The sequence below is a fragment of the Sciurus vulgaris genome, assembly GCF_902686455.1.
Source record: "Sciurus vulgaris genome assembly, chromosome: 11".
Taxonomy (NCBI): Eukaryota; Metazoa; Chordata; class Mammalia; order Rodentia; family Sciuridae; genus Sciurus; species Sciurus vulgaris.
This window is the reverse complement of record NC_136472.1, coordinates 37,173,850-37,198,183: the sequence shown is the minus strand read 5'-3', so window position 1 is coordinate 37,198,183 and position 24,334 is coordinate 37,173,850. Positions and strand designations below refer to the sequence as shown.

The 24,334-nt window shown below is 45.2% G+C and overlaps 1 protein-coding gene across 1 annotated transcript in view; it reads right to left on the bottom strand.

The window, feature by feature from the left end:
* Nucleotides 1–11,561, bottom strand: part of LOC306640414 (inactive serine protease PAMR1-like) — a 30,236-nt gene extending 18,675 nt beyond the window's left edge. The window contains exon 1 of the mRNA XM_079104674.1: nucleotides 11,291–11,561. Coding sequence (XP_078960800.1) covers nucleotides 11,291–11,363 — 73 coding nt within the window. The 5' untranslated portion in view covers nucleotides 11,364–11,561. The remainder of the gene's footprint in view (nucleotides 1–11,290) is intronic.
* Between the last annotated feature and the right edge of the window lie 12,773 nt (nucleotides 11,562–24,334).

The window sequence follows — 24,334 nt, the reverse complement described above, 5'->3', positions numbered from 1 at the left end:
GAGTTGTTGAATTTTTTCTGTCTCGGTTTTCTCATCTGGGAAATGCGGGCACTGGGAAGTACACCAATAGTTGTACTTCTCTAAGGAACACAGGAGCTTACATAATTCTATAGTATAGGGACAATTCCTGCCTTTATTTTATAGATGAGGAAACTGAGGTACAGAGAGGGTAAGTCATATGCCCAAGACTACACAGGTAGTGACCAGTAGAGATAGGATTTAAATTTAGGTAATCTGTTTCCAGAATCAAAGCATTAACCATCATACTGGCCTTGTTCTCAGAGATATCATTGGTAATTCTAAATGGCAACAATGTCCAGCTCTGAGCTGAAACCGTGCCCAGTGTTTCCCATGCATTCCCACGTTTCTTTTCTTAAATTCACAATGTTATTAGGAATTTGCTTCCTATAGGTGAAGAAATTGAGGTTCAGAAAGGTTAAGTATCTCAGCAAGTGGCAGAGCTGAAACTGTGTGCATCAGAAGCCCATGTTCTCCTCTAGACCACTACCTGCATGGAAAACCACCTGAGATGCTTGTTAATGAGCCTTATTCCTGGACCCCAATCCAGCCTATTTCCCTTAGGATCCCTGGGACTGGAGTCTAAGTCTCTGCCTGCTAGCAAGCATGCTCCTTTTTGAGGATCACAGTCCTGTCCTGCAGCTTAAGTCAGCTGCCCTCCAGGCCACGGGAAGCTGCACCTTGCATTGGTTCTCCCTTTCCACTTACATAAATTGCTGACTGTTTAGTGGTTTTGAAAGGTACTCTGACCTTCTGGGCTGTGCTCTGGACCCACAGTGGAATTTGTCCCCCCTTTCTGCTTCCGGGCAACCATAGATCACACACCTTGACACGGCATTTCCCCAAAGCCTCAAGGGGATGGAGACACAGTAATGAGATTGTTGATGTTGCTGCAGTTGCAGATGACAGTAATCACAAAGGTTTGGAAGAAAGACTCCCAATTTGTCATGTATCAACATTATTCTCAGCAATTTTTTTTTTAATCACATCTTTGGCTAAGGTGCAGATGGCTAAAAGAACAAAGGGGATGAGCAAAAATGTGTTCTCAGAGGCTCACACGCCCAGAGAATGGTCAGGCAGGCTGTTTGTGTTTCTAGGGTGGTATTCTGGGTTCTTCCCATTATCTCCTCAGTTTTCTAGTTTCTTTTCTCTAATACATCCTATCTTAGTCTGTTTATTGTTGCTGTAACAAAATACCTGAGACCAGGTAATTTATGAAGAATAGACTTATTTAGTTCCTGGCTCTAGAGGCTGGGAAGTTCAAGAGCAAGCTTTTGGCATCTACTCAGTATCTGCACCTTCTTGTTGCATGACGGGCAGGACAGAGTAAATGTGCCCAAAAGAGCTCACCTTTAAAACAAAGCTGCTTTCTCCACAACCCATCCATTAATCCAAGAATAGCTTAATACTTTCATGAAGGCAGAGCCAATCACCTCCCAAAGGTCCCACTGCCAACTGACTATGAACTTGGAGATTAAGTTTCCAACATATAAAATTGAGGGAGGGGAGAAATTCAAACCATACCATTTCCTCTTCTGACACCATTAATAGGACACACCTCACTTCCTACTGCTTCTCTTTAGAAATAGAAATTCCACATCAATAGGCCAGGGGAACAAAACTCAAACTCTAGTGTCTTGGAAGAGCCCCCGGTTGCTATCATCCTCAACGGCTGTGTCACTGAGAATCCCTGAAGGACAGCTGCTGCTGGGTTATTTCAAACATGAGAACATGAACTTAATCGGTCTTATTTTTACTAGCATGGTTGCTATAAGAGTAATTGAATAATGCATCTCCACGTACTTGGCAGTAGAATTCAGCAAACATTGCATAGAACAAAGAATCAGAATGGTTACAGTAAAAACAATACAATTTTTAACATTAAACATCCAACCTAGAATTTCTCAGGCCCAGGCAGTCTGCAGATCATCCCACGCGTTCCTGGTCTTCCACACTTGAAAGTCCTGAGTCAGAGTATATCAGGGCTTCACTGGGGGTCTGAGTCTACCCTAGACGACCTCTGCCAGGAGCTTCCGGAGTTAGCGTCGTTGTCTTCACGTTCGGATTCACCAATGCCAGGCAGAAGCCAGACTCTCCCTCTACTGAAGACAGCTGGCCACAACAGATGTCAAGGGTGAAGGAATGCTAAGCAAAGCCTATGCACTTGCAATGGTATGTCTGTTCAGTCCCTCATCCCTGGACTGGTGGCATCTTAGGGCAGACAGCCCCTCAGCACAGGTACCTCCCCCAGCTCTGCAAGCTAGGACAAGATAAAGGGAACTTCCCATCACAAAGATTTCTGCAGGCTCCATCCTTGAAGCACAAGTGAACAATGATTAACAACATCGCCACTTCAGACTTTTAAGGGGGCCTCAGTGTCCAGGCTGTGAACTCGCTGTCCCAGAATCACCTACACGGTCCCATAGGAGCCTGCAAGAGTCTGCCCCCAGCCCTATATCAAACATAGAGGGACAGCATGTGAAAAGCATTTCCTCAAAGGTCGGGAAGGGGAATGAGGCAACCAAGGGAAGGGGGTGAGCCTCGCAGGATAAGCGTAAGGCAAGTCTTTAGGGTTATCAATAGGGTGGGACCGTGATGAAGTGAGCCTCAAGGTCAAGTTCATCCTACTGTGGATGGAACTCCCAGTACCGCTGCTTCCCAATTCCTTGTGAAATGTGTGCTCATGGGAAAAACAGGAGAAGGAAGGAGAAGAGTAAGAGAATTTAATTTCCTGAATAATCCCTTACTATCAAGCACTATGCTAAGTATTTTAAATGAATTATCTCATTTAGTACTTTCAATAATCCTGTGATGTAAACACGAATCGCCTCAGCCAGTAGATTGGAATGTAATAAGGCTACCTTAGAAAACTCTCCATGAATGACAGCTGGGACTCAAACCCTGGCCTCTCCCAGGACTCTATACCCCCTGTACATACACATTCATATATATACCCAAACGTATACACATTCACATCTGCACTGGTATTCTTCTGCACATGTAAACAGGAACATATCCATACCAAGAGGTGACAGCCAAGACGGACCCCATGCAAACGGACAGCAGGACTGAATCTTTACAGAGAGGATCATGGGTTCCCATATTCTACATAACAAGGACATCTTTTGTAGAAACAGCTGGTTTTATTCCTCACCCATGGTCACTGTAGTCATCCATCTGAAACAAGACTGGGCAGAGAGACAAAGCAAGCCAAACACGATGGCCAAGACACAATGAGAATGATGTTAGCAAAGGCAGGAAGGAAGTGGCTCCCAGGCAGAGTGAATGAGGGGCCACTAACAACTTAAACTCTTTTATTATTATTAATTTTTTTTTTTTTGGCAATACTAGGATTTGAACCCAGGGCCTCGTGCATGCTAAGCAAGTGCTCTACTACTGAGCTGCATCTCTAGCCCTCAGCTTAAACTCATGCACCATCTCTATGGGATACAGACCATTTCTAGGTTGTGCAGATCAGAGTCACGGTGACTGAGCTATACCAGAATTGACAGAATAAATGACATGGGGCTAGAGACAAACCTTTGTGTGTAGGGGGAGGGGGTTAATTGGTGATAAAGGGACCTTGGACTCATTGGCCCCAGGCTTCAGAAGGATGATCACATGTTCTCCTTATTTTGAAGTGGGGCAATACATTGAGTTGGGAGGTCAAGACACAGCTCTTGCCCAGAAGGGCCAGGTCACCGTGAGCACACTTTAGACAGGGTCATGCCTTCATCTGTCCAGTGCTCCCAGGCTGACCGCGTTACTTTAAGCAACTTGAATACAGGAAATGAGTTTTGGAAATGATGTGTCCAGTTCAGTGCTGGTGAGGACCTGCACATGCACAGCTATGTGGGTGTACCATCATCTCTATGGTCTTTTCAACATCTTAGCGAGCACTGAGTGACAAGGACAGCAGACTTCCTGTCATGTCTCAACAAAAGTCTGAAGAGAAGTTCATGCTTTGCAGATTGCCAGATGCCCTTCTTACCCAATCCTCTGTCCTCCTGAGATATTCTTCAGTGCTTTATTTATTAAGAGCAAGAGAACAGAGTTCATAAAACTTTGTTCCATGGAGCACTAATTCCACTAGATGGTATAACATCACATGCCAAAAAGGGGGGGGGGGGGGGGAAGGAAAGTAAAAGAAAAAAAAAGGCTCTGTGATCAAATATCTTTGTAAAATCTTAATGACACCTTTCTTAGTTGCAGGACTTTGCAAATCTATATATGCTTTGTGTACAACCCATCTCCACATCTCCCAGACTTATTTCATCATTACATCTGTGTTCCATTTGTTTTTTTATTAAAATGTCCCAGGATTAGCAATCCCTAAACCCACTCTGGGAAGGAGATGCCAGCCTGGGCCATACATTCTCTCAATAGATTGCAAGGGCTTAAGGAAAACCTGCATTATCTTCTTTTCACCAAGGCAATCCAGTCCCTGGAAACACGCCGAGCACCTGACAGGTGCTTGGTAAAGATTGCCGTGCAGATACCTGGATATGGACTTGGGAGGCATGTGAAGCCCAGGTCAGGCTACCTGTGATGAAGACTGATGTGGGCATCCTCTCTTGCTGTGACTTTTCAGTCTCTAGTGTGCAGTGTGGGCAGCCCGCTGGGTTCGTTATTGCTGAATATTTTTGTTTACAGCAGTTTCTATCTCATTTCCATAAGAACTCAGGACCTACCACTCTGTTCCACCACTAGATTCCCCAGGAACCAGGCTTGCCCAGAAGGGAGGCTGAACGCTACTTGGAAGTCAGCAGTTCACCCCCCTAGTGGCGGAAAGCCAGACCAAGCAGATTCTTTATCACCAGCAGTCTTCCCTTCTGTTTGCATCCAGGTGAGCCATGGGCATGCTGGAAAACATGAGAGTAGATGTTTCCAGCTAAAAGCTCAGCTCAGACAACTTGTCCTAGGACACTTTGGGCGCTGTCCACCACCACTGTCAACTCCTGAGGAGCGAGTGACCCCATGATGCTGGGGCTTACTGATAACCTTCAATGGAATCCTCTTAAGTACATGAAAGGGGAACTGGGTTTGAAAAAACGATTCAATTTGTCAGAATCCTCAAAGAATTCATTTGATTTGAAGTAAACAAGGCCACCTTCCCCACACCCTACCATTCAGCATTCTGTACTAAAATGGCCATAATTTTTTTTAACCAAATGTGCTTTTAGCTTATGAAGACAGTTGTGAGTCTCCCCAGGAGCTCAGCTTGGCTGGAGTGTTCTTCACTGTGTTCTGGCAGTAGCAGTCCTGGTTTTTCAATCACCGAACCAACTGACCAGACTGCTACTTACACAGATGCAGGCTGCCAGACCACTAACTCAACCCTGAGACAGCCAGAACCTCAGAGTAGCGGCGACCGAAACACCAAGCCTGCAGCAGCTGAGATAGCCAACTCCAGAGGCTGAAGAGTGGCAGAAAGAGGTGTCTTCGCTTGCTGCTCAGTCAAGGGTGGTGCTGAGCTGACCTACTTCATATAAGAGCCAGGCCATTGGTATCCACAGACAGTAGGACCTCATTCAAGGTTGAAATGAATTGCTTAAAGCCCATCCTAGTACTAATGAAGGGAGATCAAGTCTCTGTTCTCTGCAATATCCATCAATTATGTTATGCCAAAAAAGAAGTGGGGGGGATAATTTTCCTTTATTCATTCCAGACCTGCTCCCCACAATTGCATGGCTTAGGAGTGTACACATTGATGAACTTGACAGAACAAATCCTAAAGGAGCAGTGATATATATAGTGTCAGGGCCAGACTTAAAATATGTCTTATCCTCAATTCTGTTCCTGTGCAAACGGACACATGACGTGGATTGTAAAAGTTGACCATGGAACAAAGAACTTTCCACGTTCTATGTCTAATCAGAGTGAAATGCATGACACTGGATAGCTATCCCAGAAACTGGTTGGATTTTTGGTCTGCTTAGCGCCTGAGTTTCCTCAAGAGAATGTCTCTGTGAGGATCCACATGGTCCCACCAGAGCTGTTGTCTCTGTTCCTTCTAAGCACCTACTCCTGCTCCATGACAATGAGCATGTGACCTTACGTAGGCCAATCTGAGCGCCTGAAATGTCCAAGGGGTAATCAAACTTCTCTACCAATACTGGGGTCATCATTTAGCCAAGATACAGCCAGCCTATCTGCCACGGTTGAGTCAGTCACTTACTGTGGCAGGATTGTACAGGGTTTCAGGACATGTCTTATGGAGTCAGGCTGTCTGGGTTAAAACACGAACATCTAGCATGTGACCTGATAAGTACCAAACCTTTGTCTGAGTTCTTTTGTGTGTGACACGGAGCTCATTATAACAGTACTTGCCTCCCTGATCTGTTGTAAGGATTAAGTAAATGCACGTACAGCGCATTGAAAAGCGTCTGGCACTTACACAAACTCCATTAACTATCTGCATAGCCAATCGTGGGATTAGGTCCTTAAGGTGTGCTTCCACCTTTGGTATTTCTATCGTCCAGGTGAAGAATTTGCTGTGCAACCCCTACCTACACCCCTCTCAGTCCACGCAGGTACTGATTCTGTGCCACACAGGTAATTGCAACCTAGAAAAATAAAAGAAAGGAAGTTGCGGGGAGGGCAGAACGTCTCAATTCCTCAGAGAGTGACCATCTCCAGCCAACTCTTAATCCCCTGCCTTCCTTGAGTAGTTTGTTCACAGTTATGAAACCTGATCTGTCCTGCATTTTTTACTTCTTTCTCTCCATTCTAAACCTACAGTTTTGGCCTACATCTTGTCAAGGCTGACAAACAGAGTTGCTTAAACATAGACCAGGCTTGGAATCTGGTAGACTTTCTGCCACTGATCTGGTAGCTTTCAATGCTCCAGCTGGCTTCTGGGTCCTCTGCCCTGGAATTCAGGAACTGGAAAGTATAAACACTGTATTTCCCTCCTCTTTAAATTAATCTAAGGAGGGAAGGGCTTGTGACTTTCAAATATCCATATGGTGAGGGTGACAGTTCTCCTACTGGCCCCTCCCCCATGGAGGATATGGGAGGTGTACAACCTCCCCTCATTTATCATGGAAACGACACTTTTCCCAATGTGCACATACATGCCCCAAATTAACTGCAAGTTCTAGAGTCGGTATCAGGGGAGGCAAGCACAGAAGTTTTCTCTTGCATCAGGATTGGTCACCCCCATTGAGGCAGATGGAAATCATTTTCTGACTCAAGGCCAGTCATTAGGTCTCCTAGACATTATTATCTCAGCCAGTCTGTCCCCTCAGTGCAACCCAGATGTAGAGAAGATTAAGTCAAACCCACAGTCCATGCCAGTGACATTCCAAAGGTCTCCCCAGGACTTCTGAGTATTTTCAAAGGACTTACATGCTCTAAATCACCTCTGCTTCTGGGCTCCCATGTCCAAAAGTATTATTTTGGACACACAGTTTATTAAGCACAGTGATAGCACCCAGCTTCTTCCTCAGTTTCCATCAAAAGTTCACACTGATGGTCACTCATGAGAATAAAGTATTGTACCAAAGAGTAGGAGGTCACAGGAAGAGGTGAGATTACATTTCATGAAACACACAAGTTAAAATATAGTCCAGTCTTATAAAAATCTCCTATAGTAGGTGCTTTAAAAAGTCCTGTTAGCCAATCATCCTAAGCAGTTTTATTCACTGTCACTGGTCCCCATTCAGCATCCAGCTTCCACCCCATCCCTCTCAGGAATGGCAATCATAAACTTAAATGCCAGTCAAGACTAGCAGGTAGGTGTCAGGCCACAGAGAGGATCCAGCCTCCCTCAAAGCATTCAGTTCCACACATTTCCAAGCACCCTGTCCTACTAAATACTTCTGCAGGCCATGTGACCTGAAGCCTGCCAGCTTGCAGTCTTCGGTTCTGAAACCTCCCTCTTTGCCACAATCAGTCAAGACAGAGTAACAGGAGCTAGCAAGGGCTCTTCCCCTGCTTCCTGTATGTCCTGGAATCAGCACCACCAACCCACGTGCTAAATGTGAGTGTAAGTCAACCAGCTGACAGGCAAATTTGGGCTTTGATGTTGGACAGGGTTCAACCATCGGCTCCCCTAATCTGCCTATGTAGACTTCGATTATTTTTATTGTAGCAAAATGTCTATAACATAAAATTACCTTCTAACTATGTTGAAGTACAGTTTAGTAGCATTAAATACATTCACACAGTTGTACAACAGTCACCCACATCTACTTTTTTGAATTTTTACATCATATCAAAATGAAATTCTGCGCCTATTAAACGATAATATCTGGTCCTTCTTCTTCACTTTCCCTGACAATTCCCATCCCATTGTCTCCACGAATTTGACTACTCTAGGTGCCTCATATAAATGGAATCATGTGATATTTGTCCTTTCGTGTCTGATTTCTTTTATATAGTATACTGTTCTCCAGGTTCATCTATGTTGTACTATAGATCAAAATTTCCTTCATTTTTAAGCACAAGTGATGTCCTATTCTATGCCTATAGCATATTATATGTATCCACCAACAGACATTTGGGTTGTTTCCATCTTTTGACTTTGGGGAATAATATGCCAGGAACATCAGTGTACAAATATCTCTTAGAGTCTCTGCTCTCAATTCTTTTGTGTATATACCCAGAAGTGAAATCACTAGATCAAATGGCCATTCTATGTTGAATTTTTTTGAAGAATCATGCCTGCGTGTCCTTGAACCAATCATAGAGCCTATTTGAACTTCATCCGTAAAGCAGGGATGACAATAGCATCTGTTTATTAAGGGGAGGGGGATCTCATAATTAATGCACAAAAGCATTTGGATCAAAGGCTGGGCATATCATAAATGTTCACTAAACATCAGCTGGATGGTCAACTCCTTGTCCTCTGAAAATGAGGGACTCAAACTAAAATGACCACTAAAGTCACTCTCAGCTCCAAAAATCCATGATCCCACCACAAAATTATTTTCCTGTTGGGGTGCCAGAAATTTTCAGAGTATATATTAGGGGAACACCCTCTCCTTGATCCCCTCAAAAACCCACCCTTGCCAAGAAGGCCCAATTTTCCTAGCTCTTTCCTTGGAATGTGCTAACACATCCCATTATAAACTAACATCTCATTTTTCTTGCCACTCCTTCTCCCTAGCTTCCTTTCCACATTCCCCTTCTCAGCTGGCTGCTCCTACCCGCTGAATATCTGCGCTTCAAATTATCTCCCCACTGGCATTTGCGTTCATTCCCCACAGGCTAACGTCTGTTGGAAGTAACACTTGTGAAGTTATCCATATTAAGGTTTCATTTCCCAAGAGACCTATATTTTAAATGAGGTTTTCCTCTTCGGCAGAATCACGCTGGCAGAGCTACTGCTGTTGGGTGAAGTCAGTGGATTGGGTTTCCCTTCTCACATGCTGTTTATGTTAGGTTTATCACTTGGCCCAGGGTCTGGAGTCTCATTCTCCAACATGTATCACATGCTCATGAGCAACAACAATCACCCATCCCATCCCAGTGGATGTGTACATTTCATCAGAAACTCTTTTTAGCAAAGCAATTAGAGAAAATACACTTCCCAGCTTTTCTTGTCAGGGGCCAGATTCAAAATTCCAACAGGGAGTGGACGCGTTCACTACATGAAGAAATATTTTCCTTCTCCACTCTATTCCTCCGTCTTCCCTCCAGTTCATCAACTGAAATACCCTTGTTAAACACATGGAACTGCTCTCTGGCTTAGTCAACAGCTTGGCTGACAACAAACCACACACCCTCCCTGAAGCTTTTCCATAGCAAAAGGTAAAAGAGATTTTCAGGTTGGTAAGCAATGGATTTTTCAGATCCTGGGCAGCAGAACTTTGGGTTTTGGTGTTTTTTTGGGGGGGGGGGGTTTTATTTTAACTTTTATAGGTTTGGACTGTCTCACCTGCCACGTTATAAAAATGGAGCAGGAACCACTAATGCCACCATGAGGAATCAGATCCACTGAGCCCTGGTACTCAGGCAAGAATCGGGGTCTGTGGAGTTGGTCTGACTAAGCCTGGAAGTTTGGTGATAGAAGAGGGAGGAGTCCTCAACTTACCTGTGGTCAATTGTTGAGGCTTATGGGTTATCAGCCTGTTGAAGGTCTTTTTCCTTCATTAGTCTTTGGGTGGCTCCAGATGGTTTGGAGGTAAAATTCAAATGAAACACTTACCATCTTGATGATAAATCACTAAAGAAGATTTAACTGAGGGCAGGCAGGCTCCAAGTAGACAGAAAGCATTAGCCAAAGTGGGGGGGGGGGGGGGGTCTTTTCACTGATGATGAGGGATGTATCCTAGGCTGTGTCCCCCCTCCCTGCATCAGGCCATTGAACCTAGCATCCTCAACACCCCACTTATCCTGTCTGTTACTCGGGGGACCACTTGTAGAGATGGTGCGCAGGGCGCAGACAGCCACAGAAAGGAGGCAGCAGGTACCTGCTGCTGCACAAAGCTGCCCTGTCTCATCAATCTGTACATCTCAAGCCCTTACCTCATGAGTCCCACCTGACATGACACCTCATGCCTGCAGCCATATAAGGACAGATGCTCCTTAGAAGTCCTTACTTCTCTGCCTGGCAGCAAGCCATTATAAGACCCTCATTTCTTGGCTTCTGCCCTTTGCATGCTCAAGAGACTTCCAGGAACTCTGTGTCACGTCCCAGCCTCACTTGTCCTGGGAGCCCATTTGACCTGGGAATTGTGGCTCAGAAAAATGGCATGTGAAAAACAAAGAAACCAGAATTCCTTCAAAACAAACATTGTACATTCCCCAGAAACAGCTTGTACTTTTAACCCCAGCTTTCTCTTCTCTCTCCTTATCAGAAAGGGCATCTATTTTGGGTGAGGAGATCTCTTGTGTTGGAAATCTGTTCAGATAAGTTGTAAGACATCGTTAAGCAAGATTCACCAGGAGGAGCACCCAAGCTCTCTCTTTCCAGCTCACCTCTGCGGGAGCGCTTTCCAGGGGAAACTTTGCTTTTGCAAATCAAAGCCTGTAACTCAGACTAAATTGATTCCCCAAGGTAATTTCATGCTTTAAAGCAGATACACTAAAAATGAGCAAAGCATACCGGACCTCGCCCCTCTTCCTAAGGCAGTTCAGTCCCACAATTAGGGATGACAAAACTGTATCCCCTTGTAAGGGAGGTAACAGCCTCTCCAGCGCCACCAGTAAAGTCCCGGAGATTATCACCAGAGAAAGCCCCCACCCAGACTCCCGGTCCCGCTCGGGGCAGCCCCCTGGAGGGAAATGCCCCTTCTCCGGGCGTCCTGGACGCTACTCACAGTACCTCTTGGCAAGGAGGAGATGAGAAGGAGTTGCAGGAACGCGAGCCCCAGCTGCGTCCACCGGTCCAGCTCCATCTTTCCCGCGGTGGTGCCGAGCGACTGCGGGGGAGCGAGAGGAGGGACGCGGGAGGCCGGCGGGCTGGCGGCTCTTCCAGGGACCTCCCCAGCCCCAGCTGAGCGGCAGCTCGGGTTTCAGCTCGCCGGGCTCTCCCATCCTCATCCGAGGGAAACCACCTTCAGCCAGAGCGACGTCAGCCCAAACCTCTCCTCTCCGCGGCCTTAACCCTTGCGGGGCCCGGGAAGGTGTGGCGGGCGGGGAAGCTGCGGGGACCCAGGCTGGCCCATGTCCCGCTGGGCTCCCGATGTCCCGCGCCTGGGTGATTATGGGGGTGGAGGGCGCGGCCCGCGGCACCCGGTATGGACGTAGGCGGGGCGGTGGGGCTGCTCAGGTGAGGCAGGGTGGTGCCCACCCGACGCCCCAGCCCTGTGGGAGCCTGGCACTGGAGCTCGCACGCGGGTGGGCTGCGCCTGCCCTCAGCACACGTGGAACCCGATGGCCTGGGAGAGGAGTCGGTGATGGGAGGAGAAAAGGAGCCCACCTCTCTCGGCTCCCAACACTCCTACCTCTGAGTTCTTTCCCTTCCCTCTGTTCCAGAGGATCGCAGTTTGGGAACAGCTTTCTTTGCATCTGTAGTCTGCAGGGGGGACTTGTTCACCTTCCCATGTTGGTGAGTGAGTTCAGCGATGGAAATCACTCCTGAGCCCGTGTGGGGCAGGTCAGGTCACGGTGCTTGGGGACACTGTACTGTGAAGGAGCTCAGTTTCCACACCCACACTGCAAATCACATCTTGAAGTGAGAAAGGATGCTTTACAAGATGTCTGACTTTTCTCAGCTTCTCTGTGTCAGGTGCCTTACCTCCTTTCTTTCTTTCCCACAATAAACCTATCTTCTCCTACCTACAAGAATAGGAAAATTGAGCCAATGAGTTCAATAACACCTCCGAGGTCACACAGTTGGTAAACGGCAGAGCTAGGGTTTGCACCCACAACTATTAGATCCAGAGGCTATGGCCCAAGCCACAAGGCTATACAGATTCTTACAATGTTACCCTTGTAAAATCGTATTTAAATATTTTGGGCACACTGCTGCCTATACAGAATTTTATTTAACGATTATAGTCGTGATGTACTGTAAGTGGTATTATCTGTATGTTATCAATGCCAAAATGGAGACTCAGAGAATTAATTGACTTGCTCAAGATCACTCAGGGACCATTCCTGGTCCCAGGTTCTACTGCCAGATTAAAAGCCAAAGTTAGAGAAGCAGGTGATCATTTCAAGCCAGGACTAGTGGGAAAGCTTCCTAGAGCGCAGAGGCTTGGCCTGAAGTCTGAGAAAGACCTATCTCAAGCCATAGAAGGAAGTAAAAAGGACTATTTAGGAGGATGGACTGACCTTGGCTGATGCTATTAGGAAATGGTGGGTGTTTATATGTTTAGGTCATAATTTGCATATATATGTTCCCCCAAAAGATCCATGGCAAGACATACCACTAAAATGCCTTTTAAACAATTTTTATAAATAGAGAGTAGACAGATAGATGATAGAAGGCAGTAAAATAGAGACAGACAGAACAAAGCCAGCTGAAGACAAAAGCCAACTGAAGATTAGAGACAAATGAATGTACAGTTTGGATGTAGCAAAGAATCTGAGTGCGACCAGGGCAATTTGATTTTATTCTTTAAGTTGTTGGAGGTACTGATGATTTAGGAGTGGAGGATTCTGAGTCCAGGGCAAGCCCCCAGGAAGATAAGTGATCCTCAACTGTCATCGAAGGGCTGAAGTAAGGAGTAAACATCTGAAGTAGAAGGGAAAAGAAAATGGGAAAAACTTGAGAGAGGTTGAAGGCCCAAGCTCTGGGCAGGTTTGGAAGGGTGGAACCCTGACATTTCAAATGCTTCTCTTCCTCCATTCAGGAGCGATTTCTAAACTCCCAGTCCTGCTAGGAGCACCCTGCAATAGAGTGACCAGAAGCAAGAACTCAGCACTCAGAGCCCTGTGTTCAAATCCTTGACTCCCCGCTTCCTGCCTGCATGACTTCCAGCAAGCTAACTAACTCTCTGAGTCTGTGTTCTTCTCTAAAAAAATGGAAATAGTAATCAAACCTACTTTGTTGTCCACAGGAAGAATTAAATGAGGTAACCCATGTGAGGCTCATAGCACGGTGCCTAGCACATTCTAACTGCACTGTTTTATTCACTACTGAGGACTGAACCCTGGGGTGCTCTACCACAGAGCTACATCCCCAGGCCTTTTTATTTTTTATTTTCATACAGAATCTTGATATATTACCAAGACTCAGATCAAACTTGCAATCCTCCTGCCTCAGTCTCTTGAGTCCCTGGGATTGTGGCCTGTGTCACCCATAATAAATACTAACTGTCATCTGTATTATCTGTCCTAAGTCTGCCCAGAGAAAAATCCTCACTCTCAACTTCCTTGTCCAGGGGGAATTTGTATAAAACAAGCACAAAGGGTAGTCCTCAAGAAGAGGAAAATAGCAAAGGCAGAATACCTAAGGGGTGCAGCTTAGGTAAAAAGTCATTTATTGCTGGCCAAACTTTCCTGGCCCTTTGGCAATGGTAGTGGAGTGAAGGTGACTTTGTTTCCAAACGCCATGTGACTTACAGCCTCTCAGGACTTTATCACAATCTGACAATACTGCTTCCTTCTCCCATCTCCTCCACACACAGCCTCCCTGCCTCAGTGCCCAGCAGCCTCATCCCTATGGCAATCGTCCCCTGACAGGGTAGCTCCAAGTGACAAACAACTGAAGGGCAGCAGAACATGTCACTCAAAAAGTGCCACTTTGGCATTAGGATTCTTTTGAGCTGAAGCCAATTGAGAAGAAGCAGATATAGGAGCTTTGTACCTTCCCCGTTTGCTTAAAATCGGAGCATCATTTATAAAGGTGCCCCCATCTCCTCTCTCTACTAGGAAGAAAGGAAGTTAATCACCAGAGACAACTCTGGACCCTTTATCAGCCCGGGGGGAATCTATACAGCAAACCTTACTGACGAGTCCTTCTTTTCCAAGAGTTCTCCATATATTTGCTTCCCCACAATTTGTTGCCCCAGGAAGTTCAAGTTCAAAATCCATTTTTTTTTTTTTTTTTTTTCTCCTTTTGCGGTGCTGGGGATTGAACCCAGGGCCTTGTGAGGCAGGCACTCTACCAACTGAGCTACATCCCCAGCCCCCTTCACCACCCATTGGAGTTATTCATCACGACTTGTTTCCCTGCATAATGGTCTTTGTTTTTCTCTTAATTAATGTCTTTTGTTTTTTTCTTGTTAATCTGTCTTTTGCTAGTGTCATTTACAGAACTCCAGTCAACCTCAGATGTTTAAAGATCTTTTTTATCCTCCCCTACAAAGCTGATTGTCTAAGGAAGTCCCTGCTCTTTGCTCCTCCAGGTTCAGGGACCTGGAAACAGGAACTTGTGTTCCTGGAATCTCCACAGGAGTCTGCTTGCTATTTGTGTCACTAATGTGAGTTTGCAAATTTTCTAAGGCTAGGGAACCTGGAAACTAACTCTGAGAAAGACACACTACAAAGGAGTGGACTCTTTTCTTCAGTGAACTCAAAGCAGTGATTCGCTATTACTTTGTAGAAATTCACAATAAACTCTGAGCTGGGAGAAGGACAGGGAAGCTATAACTTTGAAACAAAAGTCCATGGTTTACCTGAGGCCATATAGTCCTACCCAAATGTCCATTTTCCTCCATGAGTTTAGCTTCCTCTGTTTCTATTATATCAAATTAATTTCTCATATTGATCAAGTTTAATATTGTTCCAAATCAGTTACTTAATATGGGAGTTCCATGGGGTCCCTTAGGAGGGGTACTTTAGAGGGACTTTGAACCTCTCAAAATTATATGCAGAATTTTTGCCTGCAGTTTTTTGGAGTAAGAGGTATCCCTAGCCTAGTTTGAAGTCTCACTTGCAAACTCCCAACTTTTTTGGACTCACTCACTTTCATAAGATGAAATGGGAAAATTGATCAAATATTTATTATATTTGGGGAAGTGATTTTGTATCTGCATACAGTTGTTGAGTCTAAGCTATAACCTGCACCATGAACACTTGCAAGACTCTCCCAAATGCTGAGTGTCACTAATGTGAGTTTGTCCACTTGCTGTGGACCATGACAGACCACTTACCATTTATGAACACCTGGGCATGTCATTTCACCTATACTGGCCCTTGTTTTTTCATTTGGTAAGTGGGAAAAAATAATGATTCCTGTCTCCATAGGGTTGGAGTAAAGAGCTTAGAAAAGTGCCTAAAATATAATAGATATTCAGTAAATGTTAGCTATTTCCCTCATGCTGATCTCCTCCTCCTACCCTTACCTCCTACAAATATTCCAGGGAAGAGCAAATCACAAGAAAGCCAATGGGTGGAAAAGGCCAAGAAGCATGCTGGGAAGTGGGGACTGATACCTGGAATTAAGAATTATCCCTTACAATCAGCATTTAGAAACCAACAATTTCTGCAGTCGATGGAGTCAGGCCACCCATTTAATTCAAGTTATAATACTAATTTTCACTTGAAAGGATGAGAGTCTCTGACAAAATCTGTCCTTTTTTCCTTTGCCACCAGGGAGGCTTGTTGCGTGTGGTTAGACAGGGACAGCAGCAGAGAAGGCGGTCTCTGTGAATGCCAACCGTGCCCAAGCTGTAACTGCTGTAGATCAGCAGCTGAGCAGCCACCACACGCTGGGAAAGTCAGAGGCAAGAGTGCTGAGTAAGGGGTCTGCGAACTGAGAGGCATCCCAGATTTCTGGTAATTAAGTTGGGTTTTCACCAGCAGCACAAAACACAAAGTTCAAGTCAAGCAGGGCCAGAGACAGAGAAGGGTGTCACTGTGAACAAGACAAAGGGCCCTTCCACCACAGCCTGCCGTAACTGGCCCCACCGTGGTAGTCTCCAGCCCTAATGAATCCCGTCTGTTCACCTACACAACAAGCAACCATGTCTGCCTCCAGGTCTGGCTCAGCTCCACTCTCTTTCCACTGGGAACCAGGCAAGGGGGCAGGTACGTCTGTGGTTCTTTCTCTGGCCACATTCTTCTGACTGTATGTCATTCTTCATGCAAATTGCTAAAAGTCTGCAAGCTTCTATGCTTCACAGTCAATATGCTTCTGAATCACTAGGGGAAACCTGTTCTTGACTTCCATACAGATATTTATGAACTTCATTTTTTAAAAAATGATCTGCTATGCAACTGAACTGCACAGTTTTATAAATAACACTGGCAAAAGTTTGTCTATGATCCAAGTAGCTAGCCCAAGAGTTAAAACCAATCAAGCCATCATGGGAAGGGAAGGAAATAAAAATAAAATAACTCCCAGAGAAGGCAACGGGGACACAAGAAAGGACCCTGTGGTGAACAGACCCAGTATGGATCAAGACTCCACTCCCTACCAGATGTGTGAACTCAGGCAAATCCATCGTCTCTCTGGGTCTCAGTTTCCTCATCCATAAGTAGGAAGTAGTAGCATTTTGGAGAGAAGATTAAGATGAGGCTGGTATATACAGTAGGAGCTCAATCAATGTTGACTATTACTATATCTATGAATATCTTATCTTGAGGTTTTTTAAAATATCCTCCCTTCAAGTAGTTAGCCAAAATTAAACTAAAGCAGATATTATATTCCTCAGGTCTGTAATTAAGTTAGGTTATGTCACTATATTGATCTGAGGCAAATGCACATCTGAAAAATATATTGCCTTGGACATTTATGCTTCCAGCTGGATGTCCAGAGGCAGGAGGGTTGGGGTGGGAGAGACAATTGCTTAAAGACAAAACCGAGAGGTCTGTTCCAATTGGATGCTCCTCAGGATCCAGAAAATCCCCTGAGGAGACCTGGCATTGACTGTCTGTCTGGTTCAATCCTGCCACAGTGTTCACTGGGTTAAGAAGGTGTTTGTATTTAAAGCAGCTCGTCTCCATCTATGGAAGGAAGTAAAGGACACTGAAAAAATACGAATCAAGTAAACATCATTCACATTCACTTAATACCATTTGCTGCGTGCCTACTGTGTGCATCATTTCAGGTCCTGAGAGAGATGGCTGTGACTAAAATCTTCATGGTCCCTTACCTTGCAGACTTACAGACCAGAAGGGACTAAGTCATCTAGCAAATGTGACGAGCAACACAAGTGAGGACAGAACGTTCTGGAAGATGGTAACAGGGTGTGAGGGTCAGAGAAGCTTCCCTGAAGAAGTGACATTGAACTTCAGACCTAACGAAAAACAAAGGGAAGAGAGTAGAGAATAAAGGATTCGAATGGAACATATTCTGGAGAGGGGCTAGTGTTGTAGGCAGACCTTGAAAACAGTGGCTTTGTTCTAAGGGCAGTGAGAAGCAATTTGAGGGGCAGACAACGATTGGGCCAGATTGCACTGGGGACTGAGCCCCCTCTGCATCCTCCATTCAACAGGGTAGGGAGAGGTGACTTGATCTGAGAGGCACTGTGGAGGGTGACAGTGAAAGCCGTCCTAGATACCTCCCAAGTTGGCTGATGCACGGTGATGTGCTCTAGGGAAAGCTGACTGCCATGCTGTATGAGCTGCGCTATGGACAGGAACTAAACTCTCCTGACAGCCATCACATGAATGACCCTGGGCCCTGGCCCCAGCAAGCAACATGGCTTCGTGCTTCATGAGAGATTACCTAGCCAGAACCAGGCAGCTAAGATGCTCCCAGATTCCAGATCCTCAGAAATTGGATGAGGTCATTCGTTTTGTTTTACAAAATTTGTTGCACAGTGTCTCAGTCCATTAGGTTGCAAAAACAAAATGCCATAAGTAGATTGACTTATAAACAACAGAAATTTATTTCTTACAGTCCTGGAGACTGGGAAGGCCAAGATCAAGATTCAGTGTTTGATGAGTGCTTGCTTCCATTTGATAGCTGGTACCCTCTAGGTATTTCCTCACACAGCAGAAGGGAGGAAGTCTGATCTCTTCACCCCTCTTACGTTCTGAATGTTTGTTTCCTCCTAAAATTCTTACGTTGAAACCTAATTTCCAATGTAGTAGTATAAAGAGCTGGGGGCCTTTGGGCATAATGAGATCTTGAGGGCAGAGCCTTCATGATTGGTGCCCTTTCAAAAGAGCCCGGGGGAGCTTGTTCACTCCTTCTGTCAAGTTAGGTCACAGCAAAAAAGTGCCACGTAGGAAACTGAGAGCGGGCCCCAGGCACTGAATCCATTGGCACTTGATCTTCAACTGCCCAGCCTCCAGCACTTTGGACAATTAATTTCTATTGCTTACAAATTACCCAGGCTATGGTATATTGTTTTACCCATCCAAATAGAACAAGGCAGCTCCTTATAAGGGCACTAATCCCATTCATGGGGCCTCCACCCTCATGACCTAAACACTCCCTAAAGTCTCCACCTCCTCATACCATCTCATTAAGACCATTTCAGCATGTAAATTTTGGAGGGGCACAAACTGTCAGACCATAGCACACAGCCACACATTACAAACACAAAACGTTTCTGAACCATGAAATATGGAAGAAGAGAAAATTAAACTCTATACCCCGGTAGACCTACAGTCAAATGAAAACTGCTGGCCTGGCCACAGCTTAAGGACTCAACAATGGGAAATGTTAGTGGAGTGAGACTATCACAGTTAAGAGGCTTCCAACTGTACATGACAGCAAATCCAATTATGTGGTTTAAATAACACATAACTTTATTATATCCTATAACTATAAGTCCACGGGTAAGTTGATCCTAGTATTGTTTAATTCTGAGGTTCAACAACACTGTTAAATACCCAAGACCAAATGACCAAAAGATATATACCACATACAAGTGTTTATCCAAAATCTTGGAACAAGGAAAAGTCACATCTATTGTTTATGAACACAAACATATTATTAAACTATTAAAACATAAGGAAATGGCATTCTTCGCCTTCAAGATAGCAGCTACCACTGAAATGAAAGGATAGAGCAAAACACAGGGTTGGAAATTTTAGTTAAAATCTAAAAGAAGCAAAGGATAAATCTGAAGTTATTGAAGCAAAATCTTAACCTCTATTTCATCTTGGAGGCCAGTACCTAGATTATTGTTTGAACATTTTTGTATGTTTGGATTGTCTACATTTTATAGTGCTATAAAGAAGATGTAAGAGGGAGACACATGTGAAAATATTTTGCAATGGGTAGAGAAGACAAGTACTTATTCATGTATTAAAGAAAACATTATGAGTGTTTGCCATATGCCAGATTCTAGGCAGTGGGAATAGCATAGTGAAAAAGGCAGAATGATTCTTGTTTTCATGGAGCTTACACACTACTGGACAAAGATGCATAGCAAAGAAAGACCAGATGGTCAAAGTGCCATGTTAGAACTGAAACAGGGTGTCTTAGTCAGCTTTTCATTACTGTAGCAAATGCCTGAGGTAAATCAACTTATAAAGTGGTAAAGTTTATTTTGGCTCACAGTTTCAGAGGTTTCAGTTCATGGTCACTTGAACAAGTATGCTTTGTTACATTGGGCCTGTGGCAGGACAGTATATCATGGCAGGAACATGTGACTGAGGAGAACTATTCACCTCATAGTGGCCAGGACACAAAGAGAAAGACAGGAAGGGGATGGGGTCCCAAGATCTCTTTCAGGGGTCCACTCATAATGGCCTAACTTCCTCCCACTAGGCCCCACCTCTTAAAGGTTCCACCACCTCCCATTAACACTATGCTGCAGATCAAGCCTTCCACGCATGGACCTTTGGGGGACAGTGCAGATACAAACTGTATTCCAGGGAAATATGCTAGAAGGTGATAGAATCCTATAATTTGTGGAATCAGGGCAGGTCTCTCTGAGAAGGTGACATGTAAACTGAAACCTGAGGTTTAAAAACAAAAAGAAAGACAGCCACAGGGGCTTCTTAGGAGAATGCATTCCAGGCACAGGGGACAGCCATGCAAAGACCCTGAGCTTGAATGGCTTTAGTGTGCTTGAGGGGCACAAAGGAGGCCAGAGTAGCTGGCACCCAAGTGCATCAACAATTCTTTAAGCAAGAGAGAAAGCCAAAGGGAGAAACATCAGAAGATCAATGAAGCTTCATACCAAGTGCAGCGTCACCCTCAGGGCCTCAAAGAATCACCTGAGAATTCAGTTAGCAGCTATGGATCCTGGAGAAATACACGCATACTAATTTTTGATTACAATTCCAAGGTGTGTGTGAACCCTCTGAAGCCTATGCCAAAGCAACCTAACTCCTGCCTTCAAGCCAAGGCTCTTCCCAGGCAGGCCCCAGTCAGAGAGGGTACAGTGTAAAAGCCTATGAAACTGTCATTCCCTCCCAAAAATAGTGAATCAAAACCAAGATCACCCCAGAGTGGTGGAACACACCTTTAATCCCAGCAACCTAGGAGGCTGAGTCAGGAGAATCACAAATTTGAGGCCAGCCTCAGCAACATTGCAAAATCCTGTCTCAAAATAAAATAAAAATGGCTAGGGTTGTATTTCCATGGTAGAGTTCCCTGGGTTCAATTGCTAGTAAGGCACAGGGTTGGGGGTACAGCATCGTATTCCAAGAGGATGGTGATATTAGTGCCACTGCTAATAACCTTAACAATATAGTGGTGGTATTTTTTAAAACATCTCCCTATCTCAATTAAATTCACCAGTCTGGTCCCTTCAGAGGTTGGAATAACTACAGACTAAGCACATACTCAATTCACTAGTGGTTCCAATTATGTCTTCCCTATCAGGCATGGCATCTGTGCAAGAGAACATCAACATTGACTTAGGTACATGGTATGAACCTAGTGAGGTCTTTTCTATCCCAGTCAGAGAAGAGAAGCAGGAACCATTTATAGCCATGTGCAATGATAAGCATCTTCCCAAATCTTTGACAACTCTCCTGAGTTAGGTCATCATATATTCAAAAGAAATTTGGACCATCTGAGTATCTTACAGACTATCACACTGATCCATTTCGTCAATTATATCAATGTCAGAGCTGGGAGAGGAAGAGGTGACTGACACACTGGAGTAAAGCAATTCAGTTCAGGTGGTGGAGACAAACCCCTTGAAGACGCAGGAGCATGGCATACTGACAAAATTACAAAATTACTAGGCACTGAGTGATTAGGAGCATGGTGTGAAATCCTGTTCAAAGTAGAAGATAAATTGCTGTACCTTGCATCTCCTACCACAAATAACAAAGTACAAAGTCTCAGACCTCTTTGGATTGGATTCTGGAGGAAACACACATTTTTATGCCTAATAATGTCACTCTGACCTTTATTTCAGGAAATTAAAGGTTGCAACTTCATGTGGGACCTAGAGCAAGAAGGAGGTCTGTGGTCTGTCCAGGCTGCAGTACAAGATGCCCTGCTACATGGAGCATGTGCCGGGGCACACTGTCTGGTATGGGACGTGTCAATGATAGAAGAGATGCAGTATGGATCTAATGGGAAGTTCCAGTGGGAGAATCAACATAGGCACCTGAAGTTCTGGATCAAGATCATGCCATCTGCAGCACAGAAGTATATGCCTTTTGAGGAACAAATCCTGGAATGTTACTGGACCCTGGTGTACATAGTGAACTTGACACTGGCTATCAAGTGACCAAAAGTATGGAACTGCTCATCATGAACTAAGTTTCACATCATCAAATTACACAGACCCACAGCAGTCCATCCTTAGACAGAAATAGTCCATCCAGAATTGAGCCTTAAGCAGGACCAGGTGGCACAATCCAATTTCATAAGCAGAAAGCCTGGACCCACCAGGCCATCCTCCAGCGTTTTCCAGAGCCCTGCTCTCAGCTCGTACCTATGATGATACGACTTGGGTACCACCAGCTGAAGGAGGAGAACCCAAGCTTGGCTTAAGGGTTAGGCATGAGAATATGAATACAAGCTGAGATGGATGGCAGGTGCATCGCAGTCACATTCAGAGTGGACTGGAAGACAGGCTGAGGGGAAGTCCAATGGACGGGGCTTTCAGTGGTGCCCCTCCTCATCCACTTTGAATGGAAGAAGTGGCCTGAGGTGAAGTAGGCATAAAGGCTCCTGGGCCGTGGTGAGGGGCCTTGCTGACGGATAAGGAGCCTGCAATGAACTGAAAAGTTGGAGGCAAGAAGGTTTGAGAAGAGGCATGTGGATGGATGGGAGGAGAAGCCGGTGGGAGTGGTCACCAAGTGAGAGCAAAGAACGTGATCGTGGTGGAAAGAAAGCAGCCTTCTGAGAGGAGGCCCAGAATTGCCAAGGACAGACACTCCCTGAACAAGGATGGGTCTACTCATGACTTTTTGACTTTATGATGATGTGAAAGGGATACAAATTCAGTAGAATCCAATCTTCAGATTTTGAATTTGGATCTTTTCCTGAGCTGGCAATATGCAGTACGATACCCTCTTGTGACGCCGGGTGGTGGCAGCTAGCCACAGCTCCCAGGCAGCCACATGGTCATGATGGAGACCACAGAATCTGTTCTTCTAACAAGATTCCAAATGGTGCCAATGATGCTAGTCTGTGGACTCTCTTTTAAAAAGTAAGAACTGAATGGAACGGATGTCACATCCTCTAAGATCACAGGCTGAAATATTAATAGAGAGAAAAGGACTTTGAATAGGCTCTAAAGGAGAATCCTGAAGCATTTTAGCAGGGAACAGTGTTTCCTTCAAGCAGCAAAGAGGGACAGTGACCCTTGGTAAAGCTGGTATCCATAGACTGGCCTGGCTTGATTAGGAAGACTTCAAGGCATGCTCCTTGGGAATGTAAGGGTTACTTACTCTTTGCTGGGCAGCTTAGAGGGGAGCTGTAGGAACTATTATCACTGGAGGGATTTAGGATTTGTAGCCCTCTTCTCTTTTCCCTCTGACCTGCTGGCTTGGCCATGGACCTTAAATTTTCAATCTTGAATCTCCATGACCTGCAACAGAATTGTCACCAGGGAAGCATGCTGTTCTCCTAAGGAGTTAGAGGTCAGGAGGGATCTGGCCGGGGCTCCCATAAATCCAAGTCTGTGCATGCCTCCCTTGGGCTTTTCCAATCTACTTTTCCCCTCCTCCTTCACTGTGGGCTTCCCAGAACCTCAGGACAACCATAAGTCAGACTGTACCAGGGCACTGTTGACATCAGGCTCCTCGTGAATGTCCCCCAGCGGACTGGATCCATTTACCTGTGATTCGCCTCTGGACTCCTTTTTTCCTTATCATATTTCATTGGAAAATCTGATCTCATTTAAGGTTTGTGTTTCCAATCCTGTTTCTGGGCAGGTAACCAGTGGAATGCAGCCAGGGAAATGTAAACAGTTAATGAAATTTAACAGGGTCTACATTTTCCATGGTATTTCATGCTTCCAAGTCAGTCCCTCCGATTTCTCCACGGGCCCTTCCTCCTAGGTACCACCAGAGTCTGTTCTCCATCATCATGGCAAGTGCTTCAGGGAAACACAGGTGTCTGTGGTCATTAGAAATGCAGATCCACCTGCTGGACCATGTGCACAAAGGAGGGCAACTCTGGGTCAGCCTGGTTGCAGGGTGGCCGTCTGGCCAGGAGCTCAGAGGGGCCTGTAAATCGTGCTGGTTTCCAGAGGCAAGGAGCTCTCATGGGAGTTAGGTAAGAGGCCCACCTGCAGCCTGAAGGCTGGATGCTATTAAACAGTGGCCCCAGAAGGTCTTTAAAGTGGGTGTATTTCGTTCCTTATACCCTGAAAGCAATTTACTGCCCTTGCCTGCTCTTTCTCTTTAGGAGTCTGTGCGTCTCTCTGCGTGCATGTGTTTGTGTCTGAAATTTCTTTCACATCTCTGTCTTCTTTCCCTCCTCTACTCTCCTCTTCTCCCCTCCCTTACTCTCTCTTCCCCTTTTCTTTTCCTTTGGCCACCCCTAACCCCTATCTCTACCTCTCTCCTTGCTCTAGAGACCCAAGATCTAGAATCTAAACATGAGGTCAGATGGGAACATCACTTAAACTAGAAAAGGGAATTTATGAGCACATAACTGATG